Below are 12,710 nucleotides of genomic sequence, written 5' to 3'. Positions count from 1 at the left end.
ACGAGTGACAATGGTTGTGGTAAAGCAGTGCAAATAATGGCCTTCAGACTAATCTTGAAAGAATTACGTGAGGAACTAAAACATAAACATTGCTGCAGCTGCAATGGATTCCGCAGTACCTGGCTGCTTGGAACTTCAGTTCTCTGCTTGTACCAAGTTTGATTTTTCACTAGGGAATACCTTTCCTGCCCAGGAGCATATTTTTTTCAGGCTGTGCGCCCAGCAGAGGTGTTCTTCGGAAGGATTTGGAGATGGTTTGCGTGGTGGAAGCAGCAGGTTGGTTGTTGTGGCTGTGCCGTGAGAGGTGGAGAGGCTGCAGCAGAGCAGGTCACAGCTGGGAGCTGAGGGTGTGCTGGGGTGCTGTGCCGGGCTAGGACTGCAAGCAGGAAGATCTGAGGGCACAGGGGGTCTGCAGGGGTCTCGGTCATCACAGAGGAGGCGAGAAGTGCAGAACTGCTTGGAGCAGAGAACGGATGAAACACGGGGAGAAAGGGAGAGAAGAAGGGCATGGATTATGCTTTAAAATCAAAGAGGCAGCAGCCTTAACTCCCCAAAGCAGTTGAAATGCTTGCTGTGAAGCTGGAGCAGTGCTGTGCTGCTGCTGTCCCATCCACAGGCGTGCAGGGCTCAGCTGCAGTGTGTTTGTGTCCACCACTGGTGCTGGGGAGCCTGGGCACGTGGAGGCAGGGTGCTGTGCCTGCCGTGCAGCACAGGATGAGGTCCTGCAGAGCCCAGCAGCAGGGATGTGGATGGCTCTGCCTCTGGTTTGCTCCATAGTGAACAAACAATGGTCCTTGCTGCATAAGAGGATTTAGAAAGGTGTTTATTTGGGGAATAAAGTGCTATGTCCAGGGATCCGACTGTGCTTATTGGTTAGCTTTATGGCAGTGAATTGCTGTGGTTTCAGAGCAGCCGAGTCTTGGGGTCTTGAAAGTGACAAGAAGGCTCTTTGGGAAAATTTATGAAGATTGCTTTAATTGTACCTATTCTAAAGTAAAAACGCAGTTTCCCAAGGCAGCTCTTCTGGTTGAGGCAGTTTTTGTAGGGCACAAGTAGGCCCCCAGACTGATGTCTTTCCAGTCCTGCTATCTATGTCTTCTGATTTGCCATTGTAAATGTTTTAAAAAAAAAGCTAAACAGCTGAATATATCAAGGTGAATTTGTAACCCAAATATATTCCATCACATCGTTTTAAAATCCTTTCTTTTGTCAAGTTAATTTTTCTTTACACGAAAGCAGAAAAAAAAAAATCGACAGTTTAAAGCATTGGGCTATAAAACTGTTGGTTTTGGATGAAAGCAAAGCCTCAGACACTGAAATGCATTTCACAGGCTGTAATCAGCCGTTGAGCGTGCCAAACAAATACAAGCATATCAAACAAGCCTTTCATGCAGCAAGACATCTTTTAAAATAAATGGACCCTTTCGTTCGAACATATTGTTTTGCTTTGGAGTTGGCCTGAGACCCTTCTCAAACAAGGCCAGCTCTCCTTCAGACAGGAGAGGCACACAAATTGCGTTTCCCTCCCCATCTTTGTGCTGCAGTTTGGAGGCTTGCTCCTCATTTATTTTCCGAGGGAACGAGCTCTCGAGACAGGAGCTGGACAGGCGTCGAGCTGCAGCCCTGCGGGGAGGGATGCTGCAGGAACCACCCTGCAGGCAGTTGCCTCCAAAAGCTGTATCCCTGGAGGTGCAATTCTGCCTTACGTGGAGCAAAAGCAGTTTTAGGAGTCATTGCAATGTCCCAAAGTAATTCCAGTATCTGCCGTATTCAAAGCTGTGACATATGTTTAATTTCCATCGAACAAGTGGGAGTTTTTCTAGCCTAAGCCTAAGCACCCTGCCTTCTGCTCTGGTGGGGAAGGAGCCTTGCCCGATCACATCTGCAGCCCGACTGCCTGTCGCTGGGGGACACAGGTGCACAAGACATACAAAAGGGAGGCTGCGAGCACTTGGCAAACAGCGAGTGTCTTTAAAACCGTGTTTTTTAGATGCAAATGAAATCTAGTGTTAGCTTTTTAAAATTTCCTTTTGGTAGGGGCAATTGGAGCTAAGGTTTTATACGTAGTAGCAATACATGCATAAAATCAATTAAGTGCTAGGAATGCCATAAACTGTTCTCTAAACCAAATCGTTCAGTCCCAAACAGCAAGAGAAGTGGATGAAGTTGAGAGCTAGAAAATGAGAGAAAGGAACAAGTTGCAAATATTTAGCTCCTGATATTTTTCCTCACAACAGCAGGAAATAACATGAGGAACTGGTTCGTAAAGGGTGAATTCCGTATCCTTTCTGTATCTGTCGGTTGGACTTCTTAAATCAAGAGCTGGGTCTGTAGCTTAACAGCAAGTGCCTGACTTAGCGTAGAAATCACCAAGTGTAATTCATGCCTTGTGTTAGAAGGCAGCCGGGAGATGGTTGTAATCTTCTCTGCCCTTTCAGATTTAGAGGGTAAAAATACCCAAGCAGCATATAGAAATACATGCTGAAGGTAATCCTGTCATTGTAACGTTGTCTGTTGACTCCCTGCCCTTCAGTCTATGTTCTCTGCTTACATTAGTTTCTAATCCTGCAAACTCTTTCCCTGTCTGACTGCCTTTATTTTTTAGCAGAAGGAGGCCCTGACAAACTTACATAGTGCTGTTAAAGAAAACAACCCAAATATAGAATCTTAAGAGCTTAAACTATTGTGGAAGTAGATCAGTTTGTTCAGTTGTCTGGCTTTTGTTTGCTTATTTTAAAAAGCAGAAACTCTAAATGTTATTTAGGAGCTAATAAGCCTGATCAAACTACTGCTCTCTTAGACAAATGTGATTTTTGAAGCTGTTCTGAGCCCTCCCCATGACGCACATCCTTCATGCAATTACTATAAATGCTTTTTGCTTATGGCTTTTTCTCCCCTTTCCCTTTGGCTTGTTTGTTTGCAGAAAAAAATGGACAGTCGGGAATACCAGGATGCACAAGGTTTTGCAGCAGATATTCGGTTAATGTTCTCAAATTGTTACAAGTACAATCCTCCAGACCACGAAGTGGTAGCCATGGCCAGGAAGCTCCAGGTAAAGGTGTTGACAATTGCATCTTTCAGAGTACATTTAGTACAGCTATACGGTGTCCATTCAGACATCCAAGCATGGATCTGCCCTTGGCACCATCAGGGGAGAGTCGGTGATTCTTCCAGTCCTTGAAAAGAGCCTTTAGATACTCTCTGATGCAGAACTGTTGTGTTTTTCACATGGCATGGCCCAATGCCATGCCTAAAATGTTATAATCATTGCTGTATAAAATAATGGGAGCATTTTCTTGGGTTTTCAGAATGTGTATGCCCCTTTGTACGTGCACCTTGGAAAAACTGGGAGAAATTGTGCCAGAAATTGAGTTGAAAACTGTGAAATGTACAGTATTACAGCGAGTGCTTCAATCTTTGGACAGGGTGTGGGGGATCCTGGCATTAAGACCAGCTGTGCAGTTGGCGTGCAGAGGCTGAGATTCCTCCCTGACCTTATGGAAGAGCTAAAGACCGATTTAGAAGTCTGCTGAGCTGGGGAGCAGCAAAGAGTGAAGCCAAACCTAGAGGGAAGTTGGTTAGAAAAGCCAGAGTGGGTCAGATCCGTTTAGTCTAGTGCCCCTCTCTGGCAGAGGCTGGTGCAGACAAGATGCAGAAGCCTCCCGGGAAGCAGAGGTGTGAGAGCCCATCGCCCCTCCACAACCTTCCCAGCCACAAAAGGATCTCAAAGGGAGATTCAGCGACCTTCCCCTGCCTGCTCCTATCCCACTGCAAGACTAATTTTGTCCTTGATGAGAGGAGGAACTATATCTTACTGTGACGATTTCAACCCCTGCTCTAGAGTGCTCAGTGTATTTTGTTATTTACTGGTACAGCCCCTTGTTCAGTGCAGGAGGACCCTGACCCGTGGTGGGGTGTCTGGTGGGTTTAAAAGACAAGAATGAGGTCTTTGTGGCCGAGGCTCCTTTGTCACCATTTCCCCCCCCCCTTTTTTTTTGTAGGATGTCTTTGAGATGAGGTTTGCGAAGATGCCTGATGAGCCCGCAGAGGCCCCACCACCTCCTCCTCCGACAGCACCAGTTGTGAGCAAAAGCACAGAAAGCAGCCACAGCAGCGAGGAGAGCTCCTCCGACTCAGACAGCTCAGACTCAGAAGAAGAGCGAGCGACTCGGCTGGCAGAGCTCCAGGAGCAGGTTATTGGAGTGGCCGAGCTGTGTGTCTGTATGTGTGTCTGCGCAGTAGAAAGGGCTTAGCAGAAATGCATTTTTTTTTCTTTCTTAAAAGTCCCATCTAGTCTGCGATGCAGCAGAGTGATCACCCCTTCTGCCAGCTCAAGGGGAAGAACTCCCAGCTGTGAAATAAGTGTACTTTTGATGTCATGGTAGTTTTCCTTGAGATAACCGTTCTCATGGCTGGTGTTCTGTGCTTTCTGGGGATCCCAAAGTATTCAGCCATCATGAACGAAGGGGCACACAATACTGGGGAACTGGGTAAGCAATGTGACCCCCATTTGGCATGAGAGCTTGGGCACAATGACACCCGTCACAATCTTCCTGTGTGATATTTTCACCCTGTACCTCATCTACAGAAGCTGTTTTGGCTGTTACAAGCTCTGAGCCATGGCCTTTTTTATTATGCAGTGGTTGTAGGTACTACCTTAATGTAACAAAGCATTAATAAAATGGTTTATCTGGTGTCTCAAAGCAAGTTAATGCCAGATTCCCAAGGAGGGAATCTGGCATTTCAGAGTCCACATTGCCAGCACTCTAGACCAAACTATTAAGCTTAATTTTTATTTGCTACTATAAAGCAAGAATTAAGTTTTCAGTTAGCTTCTGCACATTTGCACTGCATTCTTTAAAGAACTTCAAGCAAAGCCTCCAAAGTCCAATCAGTTGACTGCTCAATCGCTAACTTGGGGATATATTTACGTGTCCAGGATATAGAGGAAGTGTATGTGGAGGCATGAGTTATCTTGCCTTGAACTCTGATCTATTTTTTCACTTTTCTCTCCGAAGCTAAAAGCTGTCCATGAGCAGCTAGCTGCATTGTCACAAGCACCAGTGAACAAACCAAAGAAAAAAAAAGAGAAGAAGGAAAAAGAGAAGAAAAAGAAAGACAAAGAGAAGGAAAAGGAAAAGCACAAAGTAAAAGCTGAGGAGGAGAAGAAACCCAAGGTGGCTCAACCACCGAAACAAGCCCAGCAGAAGAAAGCCCCAGCTAAAAAAGCAAACAGCACGACCACAGCTAACAGGTGAGAGCTTGCCTCCCACAACTTGCCTTAGGTGGGAATACCAAGAGCTTTCAGCCCAGTTTTGTCCCTTTTTTTGTCCCATTGAATTCCCTGGTGAAGCTCAGTTGTCAGCACAGTTAACTCGCAATTGAATAGTGTCTCTGTTCCCAGACAACCTCTGGGAGTTTTTAAGTTAGGGCTGGCAGCAGAGCCATCACATTTCCACTGTCTGATTCTCTCACAGTCCCTGCCCAATCACTGTCAGATAAGGTTTTGCTTTTTGCCTTTTGCCTAGCCGGCAAGAACATGCTATTTCATTGCTGCCCCCCTGCTGCTACTTGGGCTTGTTGTCATGCCTCACAGCACTAAAATATAATAGGAGTAGAACAGCTGATCTCAGCTTTCTGAACTTTTTTTTTTTTTTTTTTTTGTGGTGCTGTTCAAGCTATCTGGCTTAGAGGTTCAAAGCCAAAAGCATTGGGATGTTTGTTGGAAGGGGAGTAGCAGAAAGAGTTCGTTGCTCTTTATATACCCATGAATGTTTCCATGCTTGCCAACCTCCCCAGGCAGCCCAAGAAAGGAGGCAAACAGGCGTCTGCAACCTATGATTCGGACGAGGAGGAGGAAGGCCTGCCCATGACCTATGATGAGAAACGACAGCTCAGCTTGGACATCAACCGCTTGCCCGGGGAGAAGCTGGGCAGGGTGGTGCACATCATCCAGTCGCGGGAACCTTCCCTCAGGGACTCCAACCCGGACGAGATAGAAATAGATTTTGAAACGTTGAAGCCCACAACTTTGCGAGAACTGGAGAGATACGTGAAATCTTGTTTACAGAAAAAACAAAGGAAACCATTTTGTAAGTTACCTCCTGGGGCACGCGTTCCCCAACCAGCTCTTGGGCTCAGCTTTGGAGTCGGGGCATGTTTGTTGAGATTCTCTTATCCAGCTGCTGGGTAGGTGATGACAGGGAGTTTTAGAGATTCTTTTCTCCCAGAGAAAATATGCAGAAACGTTCTGGTTTTTCTATTCCTTCTCATGATGCCCTCTCATGGAGACCTGGAGGGACAACTTGTTCCTCTGCAAGACCTGCGTGATACCTTTATTCCTGATCTTAGAAGGCACTACAAAGGTTTCAGTCCCATTGTGTTGGGTGTAATGTGTGTATACCTAGAAGGATACCTGGAAGGATTGGTTCCTTATCCTGAATAGTTTATCTAATTAGGAAGGGAAGAAAAAAAAAGAAGTGTGGTTGGAATCCAAAACACCAAGGGAATAAATGTCTCGCACAAAGTCACCTGGGTTACCTAAGGGTTCTGGATGTGTCTCAGTTGTATGTTTGTGCCAAAGCTGCTATTCCTAGATGGCCTGATTACCATCTAATCCTCAGTGATAGATGAGGGGGTGAATGTCAATGCCCTGGTGAGTGTACAGTGCTGTACAGTACAGGCTTTTCTCTGTGCCTCATCCACAGAGCGAATTGCTGTAGCCCCTTGAGAATTTGGCTCCAGCTAAATAGCAGTAGGGTGCTGCTTAACCTGAAGTGGTCCTGACCCAATCCTTCTGCTTCTTGGTTAAGAGGAAGTTGTCCTGTGAAGAGTATAACATAACTAATAGATACTCACAGCTCTTCCACAGCGCTGTTTCCTCGCCACGGGACTTTCAGGTGGCTTAAGCAGAGCTCAGATTTCTGCCCTTCTTCTTGTTTTTTTTTTTTAGTACTGCTTTGATTTCTGCCCCCACCCCCCTTCGCTGGTGGAATAGTTGAGGAAAGGATTTTCCAGAGCTGCTAGGAATTAGGTTTGGAGTCAAAGCATGGAGTAACATACAACATCAGATGTCTGTCTGTCCAATCCTCTGAGCCCAGCCTGTCCTGAGCTGGCTGGCGAACCTGGCCCACAGACACAGCATTAATTCCTGACCATGGCCAGACTCTCCTGCTGTCTGCTGCCTGTTCTGGTGTTCAGGGGCGCGCCCTCTTAGCACTCTGCTTTCCAGATTTCTTTAAAAAAAAAAAAAAATACTGCTTTAAAACAGTGCACAGAAACGTAGGCATTTCCTTGCTGGATCAGGCAAAATATACGGCCCCTGTCTGCTTCTGATATTGGCCAACACCTGTGTTCAATTACTCCTCCTCTGAGTGATATTTCTTCTGCTCAGGAGCATGAGTAGTGCTGGTGCTTCCTACCATTTCCGTCCAAACTGATGCAGCTGTGTTCTTGTTGTCTTGCCAGCCTTTGCCTCTATTGGTTTTTAACTTGTTCTTTTTGTTTTGTCTTATATCTAAAGCAACGTAAAACACAGTCGATTCTTGTGTGAGGTGTCTTAAGTTTTAATGGCAGATGCTTCCTCCTGACAACCTTTAATGGGACACTTTATTTTACAGGGCAGAAAACCCATGTAACAATTCTGTAATTAGAAATGTGTAACTATTGACCATATAACTGGCCGGTAAGTAACCTGTAACTACAAGGTTATTACATGGATATTTCTATCTTCTAAAACACTTTCCAGAAGGTTTCTCTTAAAGTGCATGTTACAGGATGATGGTGATTGGATAATCTAGACAACTTTGCCTGTTGTCCTCTATCTGGGATGTGTAGTTGCTGTGTGATCATTCGATCTTAGCAGTGTCGCTGCAGAGTGGTCCCACAGCCGTACATGCCCTGTAAAATAGCGATGTCCATTCTTTTTTTCACCCGCAACCATGCAGTTTCAGAAATGTTGCATTCCTCCTCCACAGCTGCAAGCGGAAAAAAGCAAGCAGCAAAGTCTAAAGAAGAGTTAGCTCAGGAAAAGAAAAAAGAACTAGAAAAACGCTTACAGGACGTCAGTGGGCAGCTAAACAACAACAAGAAACCTGCAAAGAAAGGTAAAGGCTGTGGTTTTACTGTGCTACCGGTGCCTGGAAAGCTGTAGTGTGCCTCGCTAAGGCAAAGCTCCTGCCTTCTGGTAGCCGTGGATTTTATCTGTGGTAGTTGCCATTAGTGTGGGCACACAGAGAGCTGCTGCTGGGCACCAGAGCTGCTGTGTGGGGTCTGCTCTGATCCCCCTCTGGGTGGAAGCTCCCCTTGGAGCTAAACAGGAGGTGTCTTGGAGGAGATTCATCCTCTGATGGGCCAGGCTCCATTCCAGCGAGTAAAGCTAATGGGTAAATAAGCTGGCCATGCAAAGCGAGGTTGTAAATGAAGCAGTGGATGAGAAAAGCTGTGGGCAAACCTTCTCTAGTTCAGTTCCTTGCAAGTAACTGCTTCACTGCCTCTTTTCCTGCAGAGAAATCCGGCTCTGCTCCCTCTGGAGGCCCTTCCCGGCTCAGCAGCAGCAGCTCCTCTGAGTCTGGGAGCAGCAGCTCCAGCGGCTCCAGCTCGGACAGCAGTGATTCCGAATGAGTTACGGACACTTACACACAAAATGGACATCACTCTCACCGATGCTCTGCAGTGTTCCTTTCTCTCCTTAATATACTGCTCTCGTTCCACAGTGGTCAGGTTTTTTTTTTTTTTTCCTCTCTGACTTGTTTTTTTATTTTTTAATTCAGTGTTATAAAAGGTATCTTCCATTTTTTTGGGGGGCGCTCTTTTAATAGGTCAAAGATCTTTGCGTGTGCGTGTGTGTGTGTGACTAGACTTTATGACAAATAGTTCCCTTTGCATAAAGTCTCTAAAATACATTTTAACTAAAGAAGATTTCTTGAAAATGGAAGAACTTGGAACTCTTAGCAGGAGATCACTAGAAGGTTCTGCAAGGTTTGTAGTACATTTCCCTCCTGCCCCTTCCCTCTCCCCAGAAATGTTCTCTTAATAAGCCCACCTGGCTCACACAAAGAAAAACTTTTTTAAAAAAAGGAATCTCTGTAAAATGGTACTGTATCTGAAAGATGTTAGCTTTGGAACTAGTTGGTGTATTTGTTATTAGCACTAGTATTCTTAATCTCAAAGTCTACAGTGTGATGAAAATGTCAGATGCTATCATCTTTTTACATAGAAAACAAAAAATTCTCATGTACTGTGGATTGCTAACATTTTTTGTTAATATTCGTAGAGGCCATAGGCACCTGTTCAGGAAGGTATTTAAGCATGGACTTAATTTTAAGCACATGAGCAATAGAAGTGTCTGCATTTCTAGTCTTTTCCACTAAAATTTTTATTTTTCTTGGGAATATTTTGGTAAGAAGAGAGCGAGGGACACTCAGGTTTCTTGGAAATGTTATTTTTAACATCAAATAGATAATTTCCAGGAAATTGACACTGTCTATGAAAGTTTTCGTTTAATTGAAAACAGCTTTTGGCTGCAAGTCCTCAGCTGGACCTCAAGGAGTGATCCCTGCAGAGTGACCAAGGCGTCATGTGCTCATTATTAGACACATGCTTAAGTACTTTCTCCATGACAAGCACCTCAGTCTGGGCTTAAAATAAAAGAGCACTTGAGCCCCAGCTGAGGCTGAGCTGGCAGGGGACTTGGAGAGGGATGTTGGTTTTGTCTTTTCCTTTGTTTTTCCCCTTATCTCTGTATCTGCAATGAGCTCCTAGAAGGGGAATGCTATTTCTGTGTCACACAGAAAGGAGGTTTCCAGACACTGAAATGTTTACCTCAATAATAGTAAGGGAGGGGGGGGGGGGGGGGGTTAGAGGCAATTTTTTTGAGGCTATCAATTTCTTCAGAGTCAGACGAATGTTTCGACCTGCACTGCTGCAATACACTCCATTTCCACTGTCCCTAATTTCATGTATATATAAGTACTTTATTTATTAAACACTACTGGTCATTTAAAATTTACTAAAAAAAAAAAAATAACAAGACCAGCAGAAATGCAGATTTTTAATGTGGTTTGAACCAGATAAAAAACAAAACAAAACAAAAAAACAGCAACAAAAAAATAAACATGTTATTTAAATACATAGGACTTTATACCTACAGGTGCTACAGTCCAGTCTATTGTGTATCTGGTGCTCTGTCATGTTTTGTGTGTTCATTTCTTTTTGTCCTTTCGCTTCAGCCCCTTTATTTCCTGTTTTGTACAAATTTTGAAGACATACAGGTAGATGTAATTTCTTGATGCAGCACATTTTTTGTCTGTATTATTTCCACAGGTCTTTCCCCTCTCCATTTTTTATTTTTTTTTTTTGGTAGAACAGTGTTGGGTTTGATTTTTATAATCCAATTTTAGGAAAACACCAGTTCTATAACTATATAAAATTTGTAATCTGAGGGGCAGAAATTTATTGTAAATTCTTAACTTTTTAGCTTTTTATTGTAAAGAAAATATACAGAGTTTAACAGAAAGTTATGCCTTTCCTTCTCCCAGCACCAGCCCCGAAGGCTGCATCTCTGCTGTGGCGTAGCCCTGAACTTCACCCTGCTGAGGAGTGGCCTCAAAGGGCTCCTCAGCCCTGGCACGGGATTTTTGTTGCACAGTCAGCCTCCAAGAGCTAGGACAGGAGCTGGTGTGCTGGGAAACGTGGAGCCTGGGGGGATAGCCCTTTGCTGAAAAGCCAGGGGGCTGCGGGGCCAGCCTGCTGTTAGCACTCCATGGTTTGCACTTACTGCATCCGCATTCAGCTGCCAGTCACTTAGTGAAAACCTGAGGTTTTATTAGCCAGCCCCTTAGGAGATGGGGTTATCAGGAAGTTTATTCTTGCATCTGGCCTTTAGAAATCCATCTTTCAAGGATCAGCATTTCAGGTTGTTCAGATGTGCATCTCATACAGCCTACTGGCCCTGTCTGTGTCTTTTATCTCTGTAGTGACAATAGCACTCTGCAGTTTGCTGTAGAAAGGAATTCCCGTTTTCTGTTAAGGGTTGAAAGAGATGCTCTGTAAGCTGCTGTAAGTAGCTGGACGTCCTCAGCTCATTTTGTAATTGCTGGGGTGCTTGGCCCACTGGCAGAAAGCCCTCCAAGTCTTTGCAGATTGAGTTTCCTGTAGTGTTGGAAAATGCGTGGACTAGTGTGTTCTGATTCTTGCTGAAATTAATGATTTTTCTTTTCCATTAACAATGAAGTTATTTTTAGTTGCTATATTTTTTTAAATTCTGCCCTTAAAAAAAAAAAAAAAACACCTTCCCCTAGACAGATACTTAGTAATATATTTTCAGAATTTTACTATGAGGAGATGTAATATACACCTAATTAAGCTTATTTTTTTTTTAATGAGCTTGGATTTCATCTGTCTTTCTCCTAGTGTCTGAGACTTGCATTATCAAAACTAACTAGTACTTTTAATTAAATTAATTGCTACCAATTCAATACCACGACAGCTTGGAGAAACTGGCTCCCGGCTTTCCCTGCTGAAATCCTTTCCTGCATTCACTTGAGCTATGCCGTTGATGTAAGGTGATGGTTGCCCCGGACAAAAGGTGCTCCTGTGCAGAGAACATCCCCCAGCCAGCATTTGGAGGCAGTGGCAGCCCGCCCAGCAGCTCTCTCACCAGCATCACCACCATGCAAAGCCCAAGGACCTGGCTCTGCAGCACGCCGCCGTCCCCTGACGCTGAGGCCAGGGTGCAGACACCCACCTGGACACGTAGGTCTGTCCTGACAAGTGGAAAGGTTGGAGCCGAAGGGTTGGAAACAAGCGTGAAGTGATGGAAAGGGGCCTGGCCTGGGACTGTCTGCAGTGCTGGAGGAGGATCCCTGCTTTAGTTGGCAAACTTGTCCTAGCCTGGGGATTTGCAAGGAAAACAAGCAAACAAATCAAAACAAAAAAAAGGAAAGATGAAGAGGCACCTGCCTATCCTTGATAAGCCAGCTGCGACTTGGGCTTCTCTATTTGGTGGAAAACTTTCGTGGAAAGTAAGATGTTTTCCAATGAATGGCAGCTCACAGGATAAATCCATTTTGCCATGACCATTTCAGGGGAAAAAAAAAAAAAAATCAGTGACTCTTCACTGCAAAATGTTCTTACATTTTTTTCATTTTCGTATTGTTTGTAGTGCTCATTATCTCCTGATATGTCAGTAGTGGTGCCTCTGGTACATCCAGATCAGAGTGTCTCCTGGAAAGAAGAGATGTTTTCAGTCCATAGTAAGTAGCAGCTGCCCTTAATGAGTTGGAAACGGAAACAATAGAGCATTTATTTAACCGAGTTTGTATTGCATGACACGTCAGTGCAGATGTCATGAAATAACTTGGAAATGATCTAATGTGTAAGTAACATTTGAAATGGCATTTTTAAACTTCAGAATGAAAAAGACTGAATTTTTTATGGTAGGATTTTTTCTTGAATGAACAAAGTCTAACTTTGTTTTCCAGGGGAAATTTCACTGAAATCAGTATGATTTCATATGTATACATACACACATAGTTTTATTGAAACTGTTTTTTCTGAAGAATTCCTGTTTTGACAAAACGATTTCTGACCAGACCTAATACCAATCAACCAGCATTACTGCACCTTTAAAAACTTTGTTAAACTTTTATCTGATTGTAAGGTCAGCCTGTCTCCTGGCATACCATCAGATGTAGGCTCAATGGGACCAG

The 12,710-nt window shown here is 44.2% G+C and overlaps 1 protein-coding gene across 2 annotated transcripts in view; it reads left to right on the top strand.

Annotated features, from left to right (window-relative positions):
* Window positions 1-8,716, top strand: part of BRD3 (bromodomain containing 3) — a 35,217-nt gene extending 26,501 nt beyond the window's left edge. For both annotated transcript variants that reach the window (XM_032200487.1, XM_032200488.1), the window contains exons 7-12: window positions 2,924-3,052; window positions 4,002-4,193; window positions 5,019-5,254; window positions 5,800-6,092; window positions 7,977-8,105; window positions 8,507-8,716. In XM_032200487.1, coding sequence (XP_032056378.1) covers window positions 2,924-3,052; window positions 4,002-4,193; window positions 5,019-5,254; window positions 5,800-6,092; window positions 7,977-8,105; window positions 8,507-8,622 — 1,095 coding nt within the window. In that variant the 3' untranslated portion in view covers window positions 8,623-8,716. The remainder of the gene's footprint in view (window positions 1-2,923; window positions 3,053-4,001; window positions 4,194-5,018; window positions 5,255-5,799; window positions 6,093-7,976; window positions 8,106-8,506) is intronic.
* The last annotated feature ends 3,994 nt before the right edge of the window (window positions 8,717-12,710 follow it).

Source organism: Aythya fuligula, chromosome 19 (assembly GCF_009819795.1).
Source record: "Aythya fuligula isolate bAytFul2 chromosome 19, bAytFul2.pri, whole genome shotgun sequence".
Classification (NCBI taxonomy): Eukaryota; Metazoa; Chordata; class Aves; order Anseriformes; family Anatidae; genus Aythya; species Aythya fuligula.
The sequence above is the reverse complement of the archived record's forward strand: the minus strand, read 5'-3'. Positions and strand labels throughout refer to the sequence as shown.